Source organism: Eucalyptus grandis, chromosome 3 (assembly GCF_016545825.1).
Source record: "Eucalyptus grandis isolate ANBG69807.140 chromosome 3, ASM1654582v1, whole genome shotgun sequence".
Taxonomy (NCBI): domain Eukaryota; kingdom Viridiplantae; phylum Streptophyta; class Magnoliopsida; order Myrtales; family Myrtaceae; genus Eucalyptus; species Eucalyptus grandis.
Window position 1 is genome coordinate 57,338,713 of NC_052614.1, and position 22,334 is coordinate 57,361,046.

Sequence of the window (22,334 nt, forward strand, 5' to 3'; positions counted from 1 at the left end):
AAAGATGGATGCCGGTTCTGCACTTCAGCTTTTTGGTTGGCATGCCTTTAGTGGAGACTTTCCTTCGGATGATTATCGACGGCTTTCAAGTGACATTGTCTCTACTACGGGAGAGCTTCCTTTAGCTATTCAAGTGATAGGTTCATTGCTCAAGGGGAAACGCCAAGAAATTTGGGAAGAGACATTGGAAAAGTTAAGGAATGTTCCTACGAAAGAGATTTTAGAAAAGTTAAGGATTAGCTATGATGATCTAGAAGAACTTCAAAAACAAATTTTTCTCGATATAGCGTGCTTCTTTGTCAACGAGATAAGACCGATGCAATTTACATGTGGACTGATTGTGAATTTTATCCAAAGGGAGGAATTGAAGTCCTTACGGATAGGTGCTTGATAAAGATATTGGACAATGATAAGTTTTGGATGCACGATCAACTTATAGCACTGGGAAGGCAAATTGTCCATGAAAACAGTCCAAATGACCCTGAAAAGCATAGTAGGTTGTGGATTGCAAAAGAGGCCCTTCAAATCATAGGAACCGAAAAGGTAAGTTAAAAACGTCTCATTCTCAAATAAAAGTTGTATATCCTAGGATTGGGGATTCTTTTTTTTTTTTTTTTTTGTTTAGGAAATTTATCAATTTTTTCTTGCCCATTTGAGTTGTAAAACATAGTGGTTGGAAGTTGACAAACTTCTTGGCATCATTGCAAAATTTCACTTGCAGACTAAGTGCAAGGTTCGAGCGCTTAAGATATCTATGTATGGTTCCCCCATAGAGATTAGAAATGAAGACTTTAAAAGGTTGCCGAACCTAAGATTCCTCGATTTAAAAGGGGGAACTTATGTTGGGGACTTTGCAATGTGTCATTCGAATTTGAGATGGTTTTCTTGGAGTTGGGAGGATCATGGGATGAATAAACTCGATTTGGATCATGGGATGAACAAACTCGATTTGGATTTTAGGGCAAGCAATTTGTATTTGGATAAGCTTGTTGTTTGTAAACTTCACGGCCTTGATTTCAAGGATGATTGAAAAGCATGGGACTTGATCAAGGTAAATTACATGTTTTAAATTCTAATATGATAGTTCCCTTGTGTACACTACAATGGTTCTTTAACTCGACATGTCATTCATTTTTACAGAGAGCAGAAAATTTGAGAGTTCTATCTATTACTTGGTGTTCTGGCATAACGACAATCCCAAACATCTCTAGATGCTCAGCTTTAAAGAGATTTGACTCTTGTTCGATGCTCCAGTCTAAAGAGAATTGAAAGCTTCATTGGAGATCTACAATCATTGATTGAGTTAAAGATTATAGATTGCTTGAATTTAACTGATTTACCGAAAGAAGTGGGGGCACTAGTGAAGCTCAGGTGTTTCTCCTTGCAGCATTGTAAAAGGTTGAGAGAACTTCCAGACTCATTTGGGAATTTGACCTCATTGACAAAGTTAGATTTGTTAGGTACTTGCATTGCCATACTTCCAAATTCCATTGGAATGTTAAAATTTAAATATTCGTAGTTTGAAGCTTGTGGATTTTTCTTTTGACAGGAACGATAATAATGGAACTTCCCAACTTCATTTTACAGTTAAAATCATTAGAGATCTTGCGCTTTCCATTGTGGCCATTGAATGTAAAGTATCTTGATTGGCAATTAACTTGTGGCATTAGCACTTTGGTAAATCTTAGAGAGCTGGATCTCTCTAGGCGTACTAGAATGAAATGTGAAATTCTCATTGAAAGTGGTGGAATTCCAATGGCAATCAACACGTTTCATGACCTCCACATCCTAGATGTAACCCATTGTCATGAGATTCAAGAGTTACCGGAGCTTCCCACAAGTTTGACCTATCTACGTCTTCAAGCCACATCATTGCTCAACACCCTTGGCTTGTCAAAAGTTACTAATTTGGTTAATTTGCTACTATGCAATGGCTCTGATTATGAAGGCAAATCAAAGCTAATCCCAGGATGCGACTTAAGGGGGATTGTGAATTTATCTAGATTGAAATGGGTGGAGTTAAGAGTGTTGAACGTCCCTGCAAATCCACAGTTGACTTATCCTTCTCAACCACTAGAGATTGTTTTGGGACACTTGGACTCAAAACCCCTTGTGCAGCTTCCATCCTCCAACTGGAGGTGGAGAAATTTGTCAACTTTAGAGATCTATTTTTGCGAAGTGGAAGACATTTCACTAGATGGACTATCACAACTGGAGAACTTAAGGGTTTGTGGATGTGAATGGCTTCAGAGATTATCCATTCCTTTAGAATTAAGGAAGCTGCGGCAAGCGACGATGGAATCTTGTCAAGCCCTAGTTGAGATACAAGTTGTGGACGTTTCAAAATCGTTGGAAGGCTTGACTGTCCGTTATTGCGAATCTTTGACAATAATAAGTGGGTTATCATACTTGAAGAACCTGGAGAGATTTTTAATTCAAAGTTGCGGTGTACTTACTAATGTTGAGGGCCTAAACGGGCTAGAGTCTCTGAAAGCTTTGTCTGTCTACTGGTGCTGGTCATTGAAAAGGTTGATTGATGCATCTGGCACAAAAATACCATATGATTGCATCGTCCTTATACAGGGGTGTGGATACTTCATCAAAGATTCTATCAAAGATCCTATGTCTATGGAGACAACGCTTTTGAAGCATTACAGAAAGGATATTCTTCAGAATACATCAAAGGTGTGGAATCTTCTTCACCAATATTTATTTCCTTTTTGGCCAAATATCCTCCTTCCTTTCTCCACACAATATCCGCCCTTTTAAAGTTGCCATTTTTTTGTTGCACCCTAATTTCTTAGGTGGATGATTTATTTCTGCTGTTTTTTGGTGTCGGACATTTGCGGTTCCTAAAGCAATCTTTCCCCCCTCTTTTGTGGCTCCCATTATGTGTTGTGCTTTAATTACTTAGGCTACATATTTTTTTTTTCTATCTCCGTGATTCATCTCTACTTGCCTTTTTAGTGTTGTAATAGTGCCAGTAAACTCAATGAATCATCCTTTTAATATTAATCATCAAAATTACTTTCATAGACAAGAAGTTAGATAATTGATTGCCAATTATAGATTTCAAAAGCAATTGGTAAAGAAGGAACAAGTAGGGGTGAGCATGTCGAACTGCCTAAAATGGGAATCGTTCGGACTAGACCGGACCGGCCAGTGTGGTCCGGTTTTTGGAGGTATCAGTCTAGTTCCTGGTTCCATTTTTATGGAATCGGTGATTGTTAGTTCGATTCTCGCCCGGGGAACTGGACTGACCGGACCGACAAACTGAACGGACTCTTTTTTTTTTTTAAATATATATTTTTAATTTCTTAAAAATAGTAACTACTCTAGTTTTTTTTTTTTAATTTTTAATTTTTTTTAAGTGATTGGTTCCATGGGACCGGACCGCCGGTTCCCAGTCCTAGGATTGTCTGGTCCAGTCCCCAATCCCAAAATTGGGAATTGAAAACCGATCACCCCTAGGAACAAGTAAGAAAGAAGCATCACAACCCTTTCAAGTCACTAGGTTTAATGAAAAGAAATGACTTGGAAATAAATTGTCAGTTAACTTTTTAATGATTGGTGCCTGTCACTTGGAAGCAGATTAAGACATTAAAAAGGCAACCCGCCATGTAAGGTAATCTACATATAGGAAGTGTAAACAAAAGAAATAATACCTAGCCTAGCATTAATGGACTTAAAGTAAATACACTCATCACTAAATCTAGCATTCATGTACCAAAGACAATCTTTTGACATGAACTGTACAATTTATTAAGTTACAAATAATTTTATGCAATAAAGTGCAAAAGACTATCCCACAATGGGACTTGTATAAAATTTTAATTATTGTACCACCATAAGTACACTTTGTTAGCAAGTTACTTTGTTAGCAAGTTAACAATTGCAAGATACAAAGTAATCTTAGGAGCGAGACTTGTCAAGATGTGAATTAAGTATTTTAAGTGCCTAGATGCAATAATTTGTGTATCAATAGTAATTAGTCAAGCTAAATGTCAACACTATAATATTCAAAAAGAAATTAAAAATATTTCATTGATGCCATTTTTGAATAATTATAGCAGTATTGAGAAAATGTTTCACAAGCGACCTCATCTACCCTTAATTTAATGGTTAATGAGAAAGTGAATAGTTACTGTCTCCCAATCAATAGTGGTAAAAACCACTACTAGAAAGTTTTATTTACAGTGGCATTCCAATTTTCCTCTCCCCCCCCTCTTCGTAGAAAAGGGAATCTGTGATGAGATAGTACTCCTAGGTAGATAATTATCTTACTTGATGTTTAATTTAAATTTACATCACATATTTATATTTGCGCTAGTTGGATTGTGGGTAAATATGCAAAAAGTTTAGTGTATATCCAATAAATATGTTGTTTGGCTCTCCCATTGAAATTGTTACGTCACAGGATTCCTTCACAATCCGATACCACCTTGGAGTAAAGAAGCCCAGTGACGTGTGGTTTTGGGTCTGTTCATGGAATAGAGAAAGAAAAGGAAGGCGTCGACCCTGATTCAGTGACATATGAAGGATTGATTGTTGACATGAAAAGTTCCGGCTTTCGTTTCAAGAGAATGTGGTGTGAGACCAAGGATACTTACAACATGCAAATGGAGATCAAGGGGGATGGGAACGTGAATGAAATGTTGGACCAGGCATGTAGACGAGGATTCATTATTCATTTGTACATCAAGGGAGGGGTCGACAGTGAGTGGGAGGGAGAATACGATGAGGAGATGATGAAGATGTTAAGGGAGAAACGGAGAATGAAGACTGACGTGTATTCCAATGAGGATGGGGCTAAGGGGGACGTTTCATGTCCTAATGAAGACTCAAACTTTGCACCTGTGGGTGGTGAAAGCGAAACTCATGGCAACTCCTCCGTTGATGATTCCGAGTTAGGGTGGGACAATGCTGAATGTTTTGAGGATACGACGTCAATTGCAGAAGAAGATTTAGACAGTGTTAAACGGAGCTTCACGAAAAACCTAGAGATGAGGAAACAATAACTTTGGAGCATTACAGAGAGGAGATTTTTCTGAATACATTAAACAAGGTGTGACATCTTCCTCATCGTGTGTGGGATTTTTGTTCAATTCATTTTTAGGCCAAATCTCTTCCTTTCCTTAGCCACACATATATCCGCCCTTTTAAAAGTTGCCATTTTTTGTTTGTTGCACTGTAATTTCTTAGGTGGCTGGTTCGTTTCCTTGCATTAGTCACTTATCTCTACTTACCTTTTTGGTGTGGGATAGTCTTAGTTCTTTGATAGTCCTGGCAAACTACTATTATCTCTATATATTACTTCATCAAAATTGCTTTCACAGATAACATGCTAGATAATAGATCACAAATTATTGATTTCAAAAACAATATATGATTTCTTTGTCAACTATTTTTTTTTTTAATTTTGCAATTGACATCATTAATACACAAATTTAATATTGTTCATATAATAAAACTAATTATGAACTAGTTGATTTGATTATTCCATTAATGCACTTTGGAGAAATTAATGTCCAATTCGTAGTTGTACGATAGGGTAAAAAAAACACGAACTCATTAAATTCTGCCTAGTGTCGTCACATGGAAAAACAAATGATGAAGGTAGATAATTGGTTGTGTGTATATATATTTGGTTGGTATATATATATATTTGATATTATGATGATTTATCTCCTATGAATCTGTTGGTTTCCTCTTGAGTAAACATAACTGGATCATTTGTTTTGCCTTTTTCTTTATTATTTCTCCTTAGACTATTTATGCAAATTAATATAGGGCTAATCCATCCACCCGCAGATTAAGCAATAAATGTGTTACACATTTGTATGCTATTTTGCCGATGCATGCAAATATAGTGGACTTGACTATTGAGTTAGGATGTAATTTTTATGTCAAAAGTAAATTAAAGCTAATACTACTTGGGAAAATAGTCACACATTGAGTTAGGATGTAACTTTTATACGAGTGAACATATTATTTCACTAAAGACTATGACTTATGATGAAAAGAGACTGTAACTAATTTCGAAGCATATCACTTTAGAATAAGGAAGAATACAAAAAAATTAATACTTTCATAAACTGATTTAAAACAATGTATCCCATGGTTATGGACTTTTCATTCAAAAAGTAGAAAATAAAACTCCTTTTTAGTTACAGAATGCAAAGCAATTGAATTTATACTAGTATTTTAACTGAAATAGATAATTAACATTTGAAGATGGTAGTACATGAAGTGAAATAAGATGAAGAATTAAAGTTTACTACATTAATAACATAAATAATAGAAAGAGAAATGAAATTGGATATAGATTTTGGTTAATTACAATTTCAGTCCTAACCTATTGTGCAGATTCCAATATAGACCTAAATCTTTCAATTGTTCTAATATAATTCTATATCTTACGGCCAATCATTATCGTCTTATATGACACAATCAGCGATCTGACGTGGAAAAAATTAATCGAAACAATGTTGTTTTATTTGGAAGAATGTGCAACATATAACAAAATAAAATCGACTAAACCACAAAAATCCCCAAATGAACTCCCCTAATTCGCTGACAACGTCGATTTCCATCGGAATCCCCAATTTCCTCAAACCAAACCATAGTTTGCCATCACAATCACCAATTTCCACTCGACTGTGTCAACGTCTAGAGAAGAGATTAGCTATCTTGAGATTTTGCAACAGAAACGATAAAGAGCGCTCATGTTAGGTGTACATTGAAGTTGACAGCCTTCAATTTTTTTTATAAAAACCAGAAGAAAAAGAGAGAAAAAGGGTCTAAAGGTAAATATTTCATTGCGGTCTCTCTAAGTGTATTGCCTTTCTCTTTCTTATAATCTGTTTGTATTGGGAGACTATTGCTGCTGCTGCTAGTGAAACCATATTGGCGCATGTTAATGGGATTGTAAGTAGTGGTTTTGTTTGAATTTTTAGTTTTTACTGGCTTTTTTGGTTCATTGTGAATTCTAGTCATGTCGGCTCAAGAGTACAAGTGCTAAACACGGCAAGAGGCAGAGAGATGATGATCATGCAAGCCACGCCAACACCACAGCAAAGAACTCTACTCGTGGCCAGCAGAGTGGCATTCCTCAGCATGTTACAAGAAGGACCACTAGACAAGTAGCGAAAAAACAACCACCAGTTGAAGTAGCAGAACTTCCCGTTGAAGCTGTAGGCCCATCAAGAAAGAAGAAAAAGAATGATAGCAAGCAGGCCAATCCTATAAGAAGAAGTGCCAGGCTTATGAAAGGCACAACTGGAGGGACAAGTGATATCGTGCATCTAGATCGATAGTCACCTGAGATGTTTGACTGGATTGGGAGATCATTGTAGTGTGATTTTTCTTTTTTTTTGGTGGATTCTGGGTTCAGTGAACTAGTATGGTTGGATTGATAACATAGTTATGACGTATTGCTTGCAAATGTGCTGCTTTTAGTAATTAACATGACCATCTTTTGTGATCCCTCTCTTATTGCAATCTGCTTTCTCTATTTCATTGCTGAATACACATCGGTTGATTAGATGATGTCATACTAGATTGTCTATAGAACACTAGTTGTTGCAAGCCCAGTTGTTCGTGCAAAACTACTATTTTATTTTTTTTTAACAAAGTCCTAGCTCAATTATACCAATTTCAAAAATTTAGGCTCAATCTATTATGACAGAGAGGAGCCAACAAGTCACGTGTATGCAAGTCCAGTGATATGTGCAAAATGCTCATTAAATTTCATTTATGCAAAACATGTCCACGACTAGAAAACAAGTATTAGAACAGCTCATACGTGCCTAAACACAAAACAAACTCTACTAACATAGTTCATGGCGGACTCAACACATCCTTCCCTTTAACCTTCCCACACATGTGAGCTAAAATAACTGGGGACACTCAACACGATCCATATTGTCTTCAATCTGGATTTGTCTTCCTATAACTTTGCCCCTTCTTGTTTCAAACATCGTTTGTGTTTGTTCCCCGCTTCAGCCCTTTTGCATACCACTAGCTTTCAAAAACGGGTTTTTCATTTTAAGAAAAACCGTTGATTCAAATATAATCAAATGGCACATCATACTACATAAGAAACACTCAATTAAGTATGATAATTGTTGCCTTTCATTTGTCGGACCTCATTTATTTGGTCCGGTGCTTTGAAAGGCAAATCACGACGTGGCTTTTGAGCGTCCGCCCTGATAAGGAAAGTGATGGGACCAGAAAAATTTTATTCACTTCCTAGATTAAGGAAAGTGCGGAGGAAATCGGCGGTGCTTCAACATTGCACCTGCACAGGACTAGCAGCTGCACCTTATTAAACCAGCAAATATGCCATTATTACCTAAAATTCATTTTGTAAATGACAATGTACAAGGTGAAAAAAGTAAACATTGGAATAATCTCGCTTTTCTTAGTGCTCGACCTGAGCCTGATACCATCTCAACACATGATTGGTTGATGTGATAATATGTGTAAACAATACCAACAACCTCACTTATTCCATTTCTTGAGGGAGGGAAAGGAAAAACTCTCTAGTTTTCTGGAGTCTTGCCGTCTGTCACGCTGTGTACTCTCATATGAAATCGATCGCCTGTTGGAGGAAGAGCATCATCGTCGTCGTCGTCGTCACCATCCGTGGTTTTTGTCTCTGGCCAGAACCATCTTTTCGAATCAGGTTTTGGCCGTCAACAATCAGAAACCTCTCGATCCCTTTCACAACCTACTCCTCTTTTAGTCCACCGTTCGTTCGTCATCACTTCCACTCCGGAGTGACCTCTGTTTCTTCAGTCCGCAGAAGAGACTGAGGGATGGCCACCATTGCAAGACTGATATCAGTTGTGCTAGCGTTTGCCAGACGATCATACAATGGACTTAACAGTTGCGAATTCGCAATGCAATTAGTACAGAAGATATACAGCTAAAACCATCAGTAGAGTCGAGCACGAAAGCTTAACCAAACTCTCTGTAGCTTGCAGAATCATGTGATCTCATGTTCTATGCTCGAACATGACGCCCGTAGCTCTCCTTCAAGCTTATACTTCGGTCGCACTGTTGCCTTCGAATACTTCGTCTGAGATTCTGATTCTTTCTGCTTTCAACAATACTCATTTATGTTAGGCCACAAACCAAATATGACCTGTGGTGCGGAATTTGATTAGTCCCGGTGCTCCATGTTTTTGCATTATGGAGGGAGTGACGATGTTCAGCAAACACTAGGTGTTTGTGAAGATTTCTTGGTGAAGTGTGGAGGTGAATATCAGCAGAGTGGTCAGCCTACATGGTGCCAACTACAGAACATGGAAAGGCAAGATACTTGATTTGCTTTATCGCAAGGAAGTGCACGGTCCCATAGAGTGACGAGGCCAAGCTTGATTCCACTGACCAACAATGGCGGGCTTTGGCAACCCTGTTTGCAAGAGAATTGGCCTTGCTCGCGGGAGCGATGAATAATTTCAGTGGACATCAGATTGGCTGGTGGCATCTTGCAATCAAGTACAGAAGAGCTTGGGTGGTCAATGCTGTATGAAGTTGAAACGTTCGGAAGATGGACAGAGATGACAGACATGATGCGAGTAGCAATCTGCCAGACTCGGTGCTCCTCCATATTCTGTCCTTCCTGCCCACGAGAGATGCTGTGAGGACAGTGATGGTCCCGGGTTTCTGTCACCTCTGGACTACTACCTGCCACTTATCTTTTGATCACTGCCCTTAGCACAACTGCAAGGAGAGGAAGACTGCTTTTAGAATTGATGAGAGATTCGTGAATTTTACCGACCGTGCATTAACTCTGCACGAGAACCCCACAATTGATTTGTTCAGTCTTAATATAAACTATGCGGCTGAGGTGGACCCCTATCATCCTCAGTATGAGGGTGGTATGACCGAAGAGACAAGAAGGTCAGACAAATCGATACATGGATTCATTTTGCAGCGGATAGAGAGGTTAAGTTCCTCAGTTTGGACTTCCTAGGGTGTGCTAGGGAGTTCACACATAATTTTTACAGGTTGCCCAGCATTCTTCTTGGGTGTAGCAGCTTAGTAGAGCTGAAGCTGGCTTCCTGTGAGGTCGGACCAGTGGGGGGATGGGTCTAACTAAGGTCACTTGGAAAATTGTTTATGAAGAAAATTCACTTAACTGACAAAAAGTTGGCTGACATACTATCTCGTAGCCCATTGCTAAAAGAATTGTCTCTTGAATATTGCCACAGCCTCCGCAATCCCAATTCTGTAGTGCCCTATCTATTGAAGAGTTAAATTTGGAGGGATGCAGTGTTTTGAATAAGCTTGATCTTACCCGATCAGATATAAAACATTTAACCATTTATTTCTATGGGGATCTGGAGCTAGTTTGTCCTAATGTAAAGATTCTGAATATTGCTGGGTATATAAGGTATATCAAGGTGACTGATATGTCATCACTGGTTGATACGTTCTTCTGCTACCGAGATTATTTTAGCTATCCATACGGGGAATATTGTGAGTCCAGACTGCTTCTGGAAAAGCTCAGCTGCAGTCCTTATTGTATGCCATTATGCCATGTGATTCGTGTACACTGGTATAATTTCCCAGCTGTTGCTCTGGCCTAATTTGTCTTGGCTTTGAGGCACTTTTGAATGATTTGGGTTCTGATCCTTCATGTAAGGAGTATTACTATTTGTTTGATAGAATATTCTCACATGTCAACTGTCCTAAAATAAGTAGAATAGAAGTTGGGTGAACAGATTTTGAACGGGTCTTATTTGAAATGGACAGTGGCTGTGCCATTTCTATGCTTCGGCTTCTTTGTCCTGTTGCTTTTTTTGTGCTTCAGTTCTTGATTTTTTAAAGCAGTCCAGGTTGAATGTGTACGCTAATCGCATGCAACGTCAAAAACAACGGGTTCAATCTTCTGCCACAGCCTCCATTTGCCTTGAGGTACTTGAATGACTACCTTCTTATCTCCGGAGATTGGCAGGGTCTGCCTTGTCACTTAGACTTTGATTTGGAGTTCCATAAGAGGAAAAATGCTGATAAAAATGGAGATGAGATGGATGATCTTATGATATTGGTTGTCTTGGAGGTGTTGCTTGACAAGTACTCAATCCAAGGAAACCAAGAATGGGCAGTGAAGCTCAATTCTTCAACTGAAGGTAGGCTGACTTTGTATCTCGCTACTCCTATTAACTTTCATTGCATCAGTAGTCACGGGTGGTGTATGCAATACATAGTCACATACTATGAGATTCATCTTTATGCCATTGGATATCTTTACATAAATTTGTGTAGACACCCCATCAAGTGAAAGGCCGTCTTGTTCTTTTTCATGGTGCCTTCCAGCTACAAATTTCCATTGTTCTTCTTGAGACCTTTCACATTTGATGCAAGAGAACTGTGTTAGGTTTATTGAAGAAAAGCAGCCTTATATGGAGTCTTTGACACTTGTATGGTCCATCTTTGTTTGAGTAGTGACTTACCTTAACATTTCATTTTTGAGGAATATTGCACCTAAAAGCAGTTATGAAGTTGGAAATAAAAAAATGTTATAACTTTGAATGATGTCCCCCTTTTGGAAGTCGAGACAATTTTGATTTCATGAATAGGATTGACGGGGAACATATTGCATTTTGTGCTTATCTTAGATTGAGCTATTTAGGCAACATAATTCAATTGATCTTTTCCATTTCGGGGACTAGTTCAGTATGATACTTCTTTTGAATGACCATCAAGTATTGGAGCTGCATTGAACATTACCCAGATGCTTTCCTTGCCGCGATGATTTTCTTTTTCTCCCCTCTTTGAAGCCAATTCCTACCTCGAGTCACAATTTGCAGGCATAATGTCAGAGAGAAGGGGCAGCTGAAGACTGGTTATAATTTCACGGTGCTAGGTCACTGGAAAGTACTGGTTGAGTGATGTAAATGTCCCAGCTAAGATGATTTATGCATAGTACACTAGAACCATGTGTCAGATTTGAAGTGAATTTGAGATTCAGGTAGGGAAGAATCTGTGACTTGATGAGTCAGCATGTGTGTTATGATTACTACATCTGCCTATCAATAAAACACTGGGAATATCTCGTGTTATACCTTTTTTTCCCTTGTATATGTCAAATCTTTCCAAGGAATATGACAAGTTTACTGTGATGTCAATAACAGCACTGCTTGTATGCAGAAAAATTTTCTTGTCATTTGATACCAAAGACTACTTTTAAGGACAACTCCCATGTGGGTGCATTAATTTCGGAGGTTTGCTTTGACAAGAAGCTTTAGTTATTGTGTGGTAGAGACAATTGCAAATTCAATTATTCTGTGTAAATATTATTATTGTGCCTTCCAAGTTAGCCACCTGTTTTGAGATAGTTTACCCATCCCTCAAGATTAACATATATCTTTGATGCCTGCATACTTCACTTTACAGCCATTCTTACAACTTTACTGAACTATTGGAACTGTGTGTGTGGGCGTTTTCTTTTGTTTATTATTATTATTTTTATTTTTCCCGGGGGTGTTCTGGTTGATATGTTCATGCATGCACACGTTTTTTGGTGAAATATAACATTGCATGCAACCATGATGTTCTTATGATGAATTGACAGGTATGTTCATGGATTTCTAGTGAAAGGGAAACAGACAGAAGATATGAAAAGTTGTTTATATCGAGAAAGATTCCAGCCCATCGACAGGTCAGATATTTGTGGAATCTGCTGTCTATTCAAGGAATTGATGCTTTTCTTTGGCTCTATCATCCAAGGCAGGCAAGAGTTCTATCCTTCTGCCGATTGGGCATTTCAAATGCAAGGACATGGTACGTTACTCCTTGTAATTGAGGTCTAGAGACTCATGAGGCATCTTTGGAACATGGGTGTGATGAACTGTTCCTAGTTCACTCAAAATGTTCCTCAAAACTACCAGCAGAGGGTTCTTTTATGCCTTTGTATCATTTGAGAAAGTTAGATTCACACATGAGAAAATGTGCATGTGCACACAGAGAAGAGAATTTATTGTGATAGTGCTTGAAATAGTGATGACTCTATCCCATTTGCTCTTTAAAGGTTCATGTGCTCATTGACACTCAAAATGCGCCTACTCTCTCCTGACAGTGTGAGGAAGACATGATCATGGCTTCTTTGATCTGCATTGTGGATTTTGATTGTCAGAAGATCCTAGTCTGCAAATGGAGTTGGATTGTGGAAAGAAACTTCAGTTCGATGCGGAGGTAGTTACAAATTTGAATTAGTTCTTGTATCGGGTCCCTTTATGAACTATATTCATATGATTTGCTGTACTTGTTATTATCAGCAAAAATATTAGTTGTCTTGAGTTGGTGGAGCTAATTTCTGGAAACATCTTTGCATGGGTAGACTAGTGTGCTAGAACTCTGTGCGGCGTCTCATGTGATGGGCTTTTTCTCCCCTGCGCAGGTTAATATTGATTTGGGAAGATACATCTTGCTTTGCAAGAACTTAATTTCAACTCTTTCGTTAGTGATAGTTCAGTGAATTACTTAACTGGAAAGTTGCCTTTCCCAATGTTGGATAAATCCATAGAATCTGTGGCCTCCATTGGAACTGTATCAGGTGATCGCTATAGTTTTATTTTCAGATAAACAGAGTGATGAAGCATTTCAATTGCTTCATAGTTCATAGAATTCTACCTGAGACTGTGTAGGATATTAAAGTTGCTAACCTTACCTGAAAGAATTTTAACAGGGCTGATATGTCCTATTTGGAAAGAAACTATTGATTGGCACTTTCCCCTTTCATGCGGAGTAGCATCAAGAAAATGATTTGGTTTTAAAGGCCTATTATTTCTTCTCCTTTTCTCATGTAATGCTGATGAGTCTATCACAGTATAGGTAAAATTCAAACCTGGTACTGGTTCTCAGAGCATGAACTCATGGTTTCTAGCATGTCAAAGAACAGGTTCTGTGTGCGGATAAGCATAGAGCATAGAGCATTTGCGGAATATGCTATTTCTTTTCAATGGGAAATTTCTTGTGTTGAACCGTGCTCTTTAAGTCTACCTTTAGTAGAGACCAGTTTTTTTTTTTTTTTCCTCAATTTGACTGGCCTAGTTATCTAGTTGCGGACCTGATCCGGGCTGTATATTATAAGAAATGTCACAATCTTGATTGCAAAGGTACAGGAAATTTCTGCCCAACATTTATCCTTTTTTTTTTCTTTTATGTGTGAAAATGAAGGTAAAGTGAGCTTAGTAATAGGCCAGGTTACCGCTCGCTGCTGCGTCTGATCCTGGAGGATACCGTGCCTGATTTATCAGCATTCTTTGATTCTAGCAAATCCTCCTGATATAACTAATAACGTAGTTGACATTGATGAAAACACGACAAATTGCTCCCCTATGGATGCTTGGTGGCTTGAAGCCATAAGAGTCGCACATACCGTAGAAAACCAACAGGCCATGGAGTATGACCACAAGGCAAGGCAAGTCATCCACTTTACTTATCTGTGCAAATATTTTACGATCTCTCGACAGCCCATGGAAGACGAGGACTGGCGGGTGGATTTAGAAATTAATACACCTCAGGGTGAGCTCTGAGCTTGAGTTCGACCATTTGAACAGCTTAGAGTCGCAATTATTTGGGAGGAAAGTCAATCCGGCTTAGTTCTTCAGCTTGCAGACTTGAACAAGGGTAGCGTGTCATGGATCCTTTCAATTCAATCGCATCGGAAAAAGAGCATCAGACTGAAAGTAATCGCTGTGAAGATGTGGTTATTAACCAAAGTGCTCTGAGCTCCAATGTTTGGTTTGAAAATTACTTTTGCTTAGCAGACAGTAGTCCTTCAGAAGAGGCATGTTATTCAAGACAAAACATTAGGCCGCGAATTCATTCCAATTGCTCACGGATGGCAAGAGTGTTATTTTATGGAAAATTCTTAGTTTATTAGGCCACGAAAGTTGGAACTTGAAGATTTTTCATTTCAGAAACCTCTCTGTTCATTCGCTACCTCGGGTTCACTTCACGCGACGATCATTGATCTGAGAATAGGCTCTTACTATTCAAGTATTTCCATTATGTGCCATATTTAATTAGGTGCCTTGATGCTTTTATCATGACACTTATTTTAGGTACAAAGCAAAGTTCTCCGATTAGTGGTACATATTCACCCTGGCACCTCACGAATTTGTTCTTCCTTTGGGGTTCATGGCCACAATAACTTTTTTGTATACACTCGTGCAGGGTGCTGCATCTGATACAAGGATAGCACCCAGTCCAATGCCAAAAGCATTTTAAGGATAGGTAGAATGTATCCTAATTGAAGCAACATGTATCAAACTATGACCTAATTACTTTGTACATATACCATTAATTGTGACTTAGGTGTTCCTAGTACATAGGGCCCAATAGTGAAACGAGACACTGGACAACATAAATTATGGCCTAAGAACAGGTGTTCACAAATATGAGGAGCAGTTAATAACTCAGTCAAGACATCATACCCTAATCCAACGAGGAACAATAATAGAAGTGGTAAGATGAGTGGCACCGTAGAAAAATGAGTATAACGAGAATCGCAATTCACAAAACGAGTAAAACTCACCAACATGCACAAAAGTACAACGTACTCAAAGCGCATAGAGATAAACTCCAATCGTATTCTCAAAGTTCAATGAGGCTTTGAAACTTTGTTTCTTCAATGAAATCAGACTCAAAATATTGCTCTTTCAAGAAAGATTCTCGCACTAAAGTGGCCATGGCAGGGTGCCCTGAGGGGACTTTCAGCTTGTTATTGGCGTGAAACTGGACTGCAGCTCGTAGTCTACCTAAGCTTAGCTAATCTGGTGCATCAACATTTTATATCAATTCTCTAAAAAAATACTAAATGCTATCATGCTATTACAAAAATTACGGATAATTACATAAATGGTTTATAAACTTAGTCTTAATATGAAATACGATCCTTAAACTTTAAATTTATTTAATGTGATTCTTGAAACACAATGCCGTGATTTCTCTAAGAAGTCAAGGGGTGTTGACCTTGCCCACATAGGTGCAATTAATAGATGAGACTTGAATGAGCTTGGATAAAGTACGACAATCAGTTGTCTACCAAGTTCTTCGTCAAATCATTGGCTTTTCTCAACCTGAAAAAAGAAAAACTCGTTAGAGAGTGGTAATAATAGCAAATAAATTAAAAAGAATATCAACATAAATAAAACAAAGAAATAAGTGCAAAATCTTCATAATTGATTGATCAATTAAGGCTTGGATGATTTGTAGAACGATATATTTGAGGTAGTTCGTTGGTTGTTCAATGATAATAGTAGGATTCAAATATAAAGAAAAACAATCTTGATGGAATTTTTATCTTATACATGGAGTAGAGTCCAATAAATTTAATGTGGTAGCGCAATATGTTTAATTTTAAAAGAAGAAAAAATGCAGATCACGTGGTAAACATACTATCCAAAAGCAAACATAATCTAAATTGCTATTGAAAAATTAGATACATGTGTCGATTCAATCATACTATTTAAAGAAGAGGTGTCTACATTTGAGTTCGAGTGTATCTCACCCTCGAGTGGCACCCTCCTCAGCTCTACGACCTTGTCCGACGACAGCACCCTTCTCAGTCCCTCCACATCCCCCTGCTGCCCCCCCGCCGTCAGTGTCCCCACCTGGCTGTTGTTCCTCGTGTGATACATCGCTGGTCCTGTGCATGGAGGCACTAAAAAGGACGGTAACTGAGGGAAGGGCACTCAGCGTCAGTAAAATAAACTAACAGATGACTTGTACCATATTGAAAATATGTCAGTGTACGCATGGATTAGATTTGGCATTAATTCTTGGCTATTATTATTTTTGTTTATTAATGTCGAATATATAATTATAAAATAATCATTATGTCTTATTGAAACAGCCTATAGTTGTGATTATTTTATTATTATTTAATTTCAAATTTATTATTTTGCCTAATGGTTATTAGGTGCTCTTACAATTTTTGAAAGGTTGAGTGTATTCAACATAGCTTCTTACCCTTTGGAAGGTTATGTCTATTCAAACATAACTTCTTCATCTTTGAAAGATTGGATCCGTTCAAATATATTTATTGAACATTATTATTGTATACTTTTCATAACTTTCGATTCTCCCCGTTTAGGATATATAGTCACTTTTTTCAATTGTTTCCCTTTGGGAGTTCCTTGAAAAATACCTGAATTGCTTTATAGTATTCTTATTAGAGGCTTTGTTGTATTTTGGAAGATTTTTGCCAATAACCATTAGCAACATTGTAGGTAGAGGTGTGTAAGAGAACTAGGAACTGCCTAGAACAAGACTAGGCTAGCCCAAAATCGACTTTTTCCATGGGGACTAATATGGTTTTCGGTTCCAATTTACTAGAATCGATGAGTACCAATTTGGTTTCCGGTTCCAGGTTGCCTATTCGGACCGGACTGGTGTCTGTAGTTTCTCTATCAACTTTTTGTTTATTCTAATGATCCATTTACTTACTTTCTCAGTCAAAATAAAATAAAGAAACAAAGACTATGGATGATACTAATTGGAAATATCCATGAATGTTGTGGTGCTTTGTCCTCATGATATAAAATTAAGAGTCAATGGCTCGTTTTAAAAATATAATTAGGTCTCTCTGTAGCTATCCCCATGATTAAATTATGTTGACGTGAAAAAAAGATGGATCAAGCGATTAATGTTGTGAATTCTATGGAGTTAGTACTTCTACTTAGAGTCTAATTCTCAATTTGTTCCTAGTGTTGGGAAACCTTAAGTGGACTACACCGTGACTTTCAAAGAAATTAAATTCCTAACTAATGAGTATTGTTGATTTATTCCGCCCTATAGTTTTCAATCCTGAATTAAAATCCATACCTCGCAATTCAACCCAAATTTAAGGCTAGACAAACTTTAGTGCTCTACGTGAACACTAGTTTCGTCATGATATTAATTGATGAATGCAATTTTGTAGGGATCGTGAACTAGTTCCATGGACCTACTCAGGAATCAAACTAGACTGGATCGACAGTCCAATTTTTAGGTGGATCCATGGAACCAACAAGCAATTCTTAATTTCAAATTTGCAAATCCGGTCCTTAATAGGCGGCTCCTAGTTCTAAGGTAGGAACCGCCCACCTAGACCATGCTCACCCTTAGTTGTCGGGCAAATAATTCCATAAAAAAAGTGTTATCACGCCTCAAAGTTTGATTCCATTCTTCTTTCCCAATCATTTTTTCCCCAACATCTAGTGCATGTCGAGTGTGGGGAACATTAACCGAGAGAAAAGAAAAAAAGAAAGAAAGAAGAAAAAATCAAGATAATTTATAAAATTTCTCACATTTACATCATTTTGAGTAGAATCCTACACGTCATATTGATGGTCTTGACATAAGATGGCCTGCATTGACTAAAACTCCACGTCAAGTTTTTCCAATCTGAATGGGCTAAATAAATAACATTAGAAAATCGTTAAAAGATTCAAGACTACACGAGTCAAATTGAAAAATTTATAACTGAATTAGTATCCGTACATTAGGTGTTGATCTGTTGAAGATACCGTTGCGATGCCGATTGATCTTAATTGATTTTTTATTATAGGGAATATTTTATGTACATCTTTGGGATATTGTGTATATTTTTATTCCTTTGTTATTTAGAAACTTTGTATTATAAATAGATTGTAATTACATACTGAAAGGAATAGAGAAAAATAGTATACAATTCTCTAAATCTTCAAGTTTTCTATTTTTCTGACATGGTATCAGAGCCTCCCACCTTGGCCTAGCTTCCGCAACACTTCTTTTCTTTAGGGAGGAATCATGTCGAAGATTGATGATTCAACTTCCAGTGTTTCTGAGGGAAATCTAGAGTCCCTCAACAATCAGAGAGGAGACATCATCCCTGCAGAACAACAGACGAATCCATCAGAAAATCAAACAGGTCTCGTGCAGCATGTACAACCCAACACAGGATTTAATCTTGTAAATCCCTTCACAGGACCATACATTCGGTGGGTACCTGTATCAATTTAGCCAAATCAAGGAGGTTCGACTAAGAAATTTACCTCAAATCGAGCCCGGAAGGATTGGTGGGATGGAAGAAAATCCATTGCACATACCCAGAGCGGGTCCTGGATACGGGGCGAACTAGACCTTCCCGGGTCAGAGTGGTTTGGGTCCTGGCTACGGGGCGAGCAGTCCCTACCCGGCCTACGGACCCAGATTTTTTCCGTTTGCAGGTCTCGGCGGCCGGCCAGAACCTGGAGACTCGCTGTACACCGCGATCGCCGACGGACCGGAGCTGCGTTTGATCTCCTAGCAGCTGTCGGGACCGGAGAATTACTTCCTATGGTCTCGCGAACTCTGGCGAGCGCTCGTGACCAAAGACAAAGATGGATTTTTGGACGGCACCGTCCCGATGCTGTCCGACGAGTGGCTTGCACGACAATGACGCAAGTGCAACCAGCTTGTTCGAACCTGGATAGGAAATTGCCTCACGGCGGAGGTTGCCGCCGGAGTACCACCGACCGAAGATGCAAAGAAATTTTGGGACAATTTACGGGAAATGTATGGTAAGCTAGATAGAGTGAAAATTTTCACGCTAACACAAACTTTATCATATCTCAAGCAGGGAAATTTATTGATCTCGGCAATATACAATAAACTCTCTGCCCTATGGAACGAAATCGAGATGACAGAAGAGAAATTAGAGGGACCTGAGGCGACTTTGGCCCAATACCGGGCCATGAAAGATCGGGAGAAGGTTACCCGCTTCCTGCTCGTGTTGAATGAGAGCTACTTACCGTTTCGTTGCTAGATCTTGGCCATGGATCTGGTTCCCCCGCTCGGCCGCATATAGCAGCTTGCGGTTCAAGAAGAATCCCAGAGGCTGGCGTCATCCGAGTACGTGAAGACTGAGGACCGCGTTGTTCTCGCTGCCAAGGCCTCATTGGAGCAACGACTCAGCTCCGGAAGATCCGGCCATGGATGTTTCTCGGGCCATGGAGGTTTCTCGAAAAAAATGGGGACACTAGGGTTACGGGAGGAAGAAGAGGCTTTTTATCCCTCTCAAATGGACGGCCAGATTATTTCACAAAATTGGACGGTTCGGGCAGCTCGCGAGGAATCAACGGGCGAGATTCAATCTTTGGATCTGACGGCGGAGGTTCCTTCACGCAATCGGACGGCTCCCTTGCGCGATCGAACGGCCCACCTTTCGCCCTTGCAGCGGCCCGATCTGACGGTGCATCAGCGTTCGTTTTAAGGCGATCCAACTGCCAAAATTTGGCCACATCCTCAAACAGAAATAATTCCAACAAATGGAAAGGTAAATTTTGTGATTATTGCAAAAACCTTATCATACCAAAGAAAATTGTTGGAAATTGCATGGAAGACCAGGGAGAAGAAGGAACGAGAATTTTCTATAGCAGCAAATGCTAAGGTGAATCAACCCATCAGCAATGACCAACTGCAACAAATCATGAGGACCCAAAGTTAGATGGGAACTCAGGAAAAGATGCCTAGTTATGCAGGTATTTCTTATTGTTTGATGAGCAATATTTCAAGCAATGCATGGATTATTGATTCAGGTGTTAGTGACCATATAGTCTGTGATGAACGGTTCTTTTCTAAATTAGAAAAATCCTCGAATCATACTTCCGTTCGCCTCCCAAATGGCAATGATATTTCGGTAGATAAAATTGGGGATGTTGAGTTGAGTCCTTCCATCATACTAAAAAATGCCCTCTTCATTCCAAATTTTCAGTTCAATCTCATTTCTGTATCTAAGATCTGTCAAGACAATCTCTGTCAGGTCATTTTTTATTCTGACATTTGTCTCTTCCAGGTCCCTTTGACTGGGACACCGATGGGCTCGGGTACGAATTTCGAGGGATTTTATTTCTAGACGACATTTCCAAAGAATTTTTCCTTCAATGAGAGCATCTTATGTAATGCCAATCATAATAAAAATGTCTCTTTATCCCATCAGCGTCTAGGCCATAGTGCCGCTTTTCCTCATCCCAAGTGTCCTATATGCCCATTGGCTAAACAGTCTAGAATGTCTTTTCCACAAAGCACATCACGTGCTGCTCGAGCCTTCTCTCTATTACACATGGATATTTGGGGCCCATATCACACCCCTCATCGTGATGGGTCACGCTTCTTTCTAACTATCGTAGATGATCATACTCGAGCAACTTGGATTTTTCTTATGCAATCTAAAGCCCAAGTCCTTTCACATCTCAAAAATTTTATTGTCCAGATCAAAAACCAGTTTAACAAATCTGTTCAACGGGTTCGTACTGACAATGCATGAGAATTCTTTAATCATGAATGTTCTTCATTGTTCATTTCCAATGGTATTCTTCATGAAAGCTCCGGTGTTTATACTCCTCAACAAAATGGGATTGAAGAAAGGAAACATTGTCATTTGTTAGAAGTTGCTCGAGCTCTTAAGTATCAAGCTTCAATTCTTGAAATTTTTTGGGGAGACTGCGTGGTCATGGCGGCATACCTGATCAATAGAATGCCATCTCGAGTTTTGAGTGGGAAAACTCCATTCGAGTCATTGTTTGGAAAACGTCCCGACATTCGTCATCTTCGTGTTTTTGGATGTTTATGCTATGTATCTACCACAGGCCCTCGGGACAAATTGGGTCCTCGTGCCCTCTCTTGCATATTTATGGGATATCCTACCCTTCAAAAATGATATTTGGTTCTAGATCCATCTACCGGAAGATTCTTTGTCAGCAGAGATGTTATCTTTCGTGAAGATGTTTTCCCATTCAAGGATAGGCTATCATCACTACAGCATAAAGATCCCTTGGTGTCTTCTCGTCCCTTTTTGCATGAAGACGATCCTTCACAAGGATCAATGATGATGCTTCCACAAATATCCTATAGCATCTTCAGAAGTCGATGCACATGTTGCATCGGATGGGGATAATGAAATATCTAGCCTTCCTTCATCAAATATTTCCGAAGAACCTGAATCTTTGCAAGCCAATATTCTGGCGGATGACACCTCTGCAAACTCACAAGTTGATGTTTCATCTGAACCAACTAATCTTCGGCAATCAAGACGCACAGTTTGACCACCAACATGGATAGCGGATTACGTTTGTTCGTCGTTAAAAAGGTGTGGTACACAATATCCTATTTCCTCCTGTGTCAGTTTTCCTAATCTCTCTCCTGAACATAGATGCTGTGTTAGTAGAATTTCTGCACAGTAGGAACCTTTCTCTTATGATGAGGCTGCCACGGATCCTCGTTGGCAACAAGCTATGAAAGATGAATTATAAGCTCTCATCGAGAATGAGACTTGGGATATTATTTGCTTACCTTCCCATCGTCGACCCATAGGA

At 38.9% G+C, this 22,334-nt stretch overlaps 1 protein-coding gene and 1 long non-coding RNA gene across 4 annotated transcripts; both read left to right on the top strand.

Moving 5' to 3' along the window:
• The first annotated feature begins 1 nt into the window (after position 1).
• LOC104440086 (protein SUPPRESSOR OF npr1-1, CONSTITUTIVE 1-like) lies at positions 2–7,133 on the top strand. Of its 2 annotated transcripts, XM_039308333.1 has the most exons (4): positions 2–1,051; positions 1,141–2,685; positions 4,418–5,065; positions 6,993–7,133. In XM_039308333.1, the coding sequence occupies exons 2-3, from the start codon at positions 1,561–1,563 to the stop codon at positions 4,520–4,522; spliced, it is 1,230 nt and encodes a 409-aa protein (XP_039164267.1). In that variant the 5' UTR covers positions 2–1,051; positions 1,141–1,560; the 3' UTR covers positions 4,523–5,065; positions 6,993–7,133. The 2 variants fall into 2 exon arrangements, with proteins under 2 accessions (XP_039164267.1, XP_039164268.1); XM_039308334.1 differs by lacking the exon at positions 2–1,051 and having other exon boundaries at positions 1,072–2,685.
• A 3,775-nt stretch (positions 7,134–10,908) lies between these two features.
• Positions 10,909–13,443, top strand: LOC120291477. Of its 2 annotated transcripts, XR_005549518.1 has the most exons (3): positions 10,909–11,141; positions 12,587–13,206; positions 13,412–13,443. It is a non-coding gene; the product is annotated as an uncharacterized LOC120291477 (long non-coding RNA). The 2 variants fall into 2 exon arrangements; XR_005549517.1 differs by lacking the exon at positions 13,412–13,443 and having other exon boundaries at positions 12,587–13,310.
• The last annotated feature ends 8,891 nt before the right edge of the window (positions 13,444–22,334 follow it).

Excerpts from the sequence above, each read along its gene's own strand:
- LOC104440086 (XM_039308333.1), top strand. The coding sequence starts at position 1,561 with ATGGAACTTCCCAACTTCATTTTACAGTTAAAATCATTAGAGATCTTG. Across the intron at positions 2,686-4,417 it reads TTCTTCAGAATACATCAAAG|GATTCCTTCACAATCCGATA; the intron begins GTGTGGAATCTT and ends GTTACGTCACAG.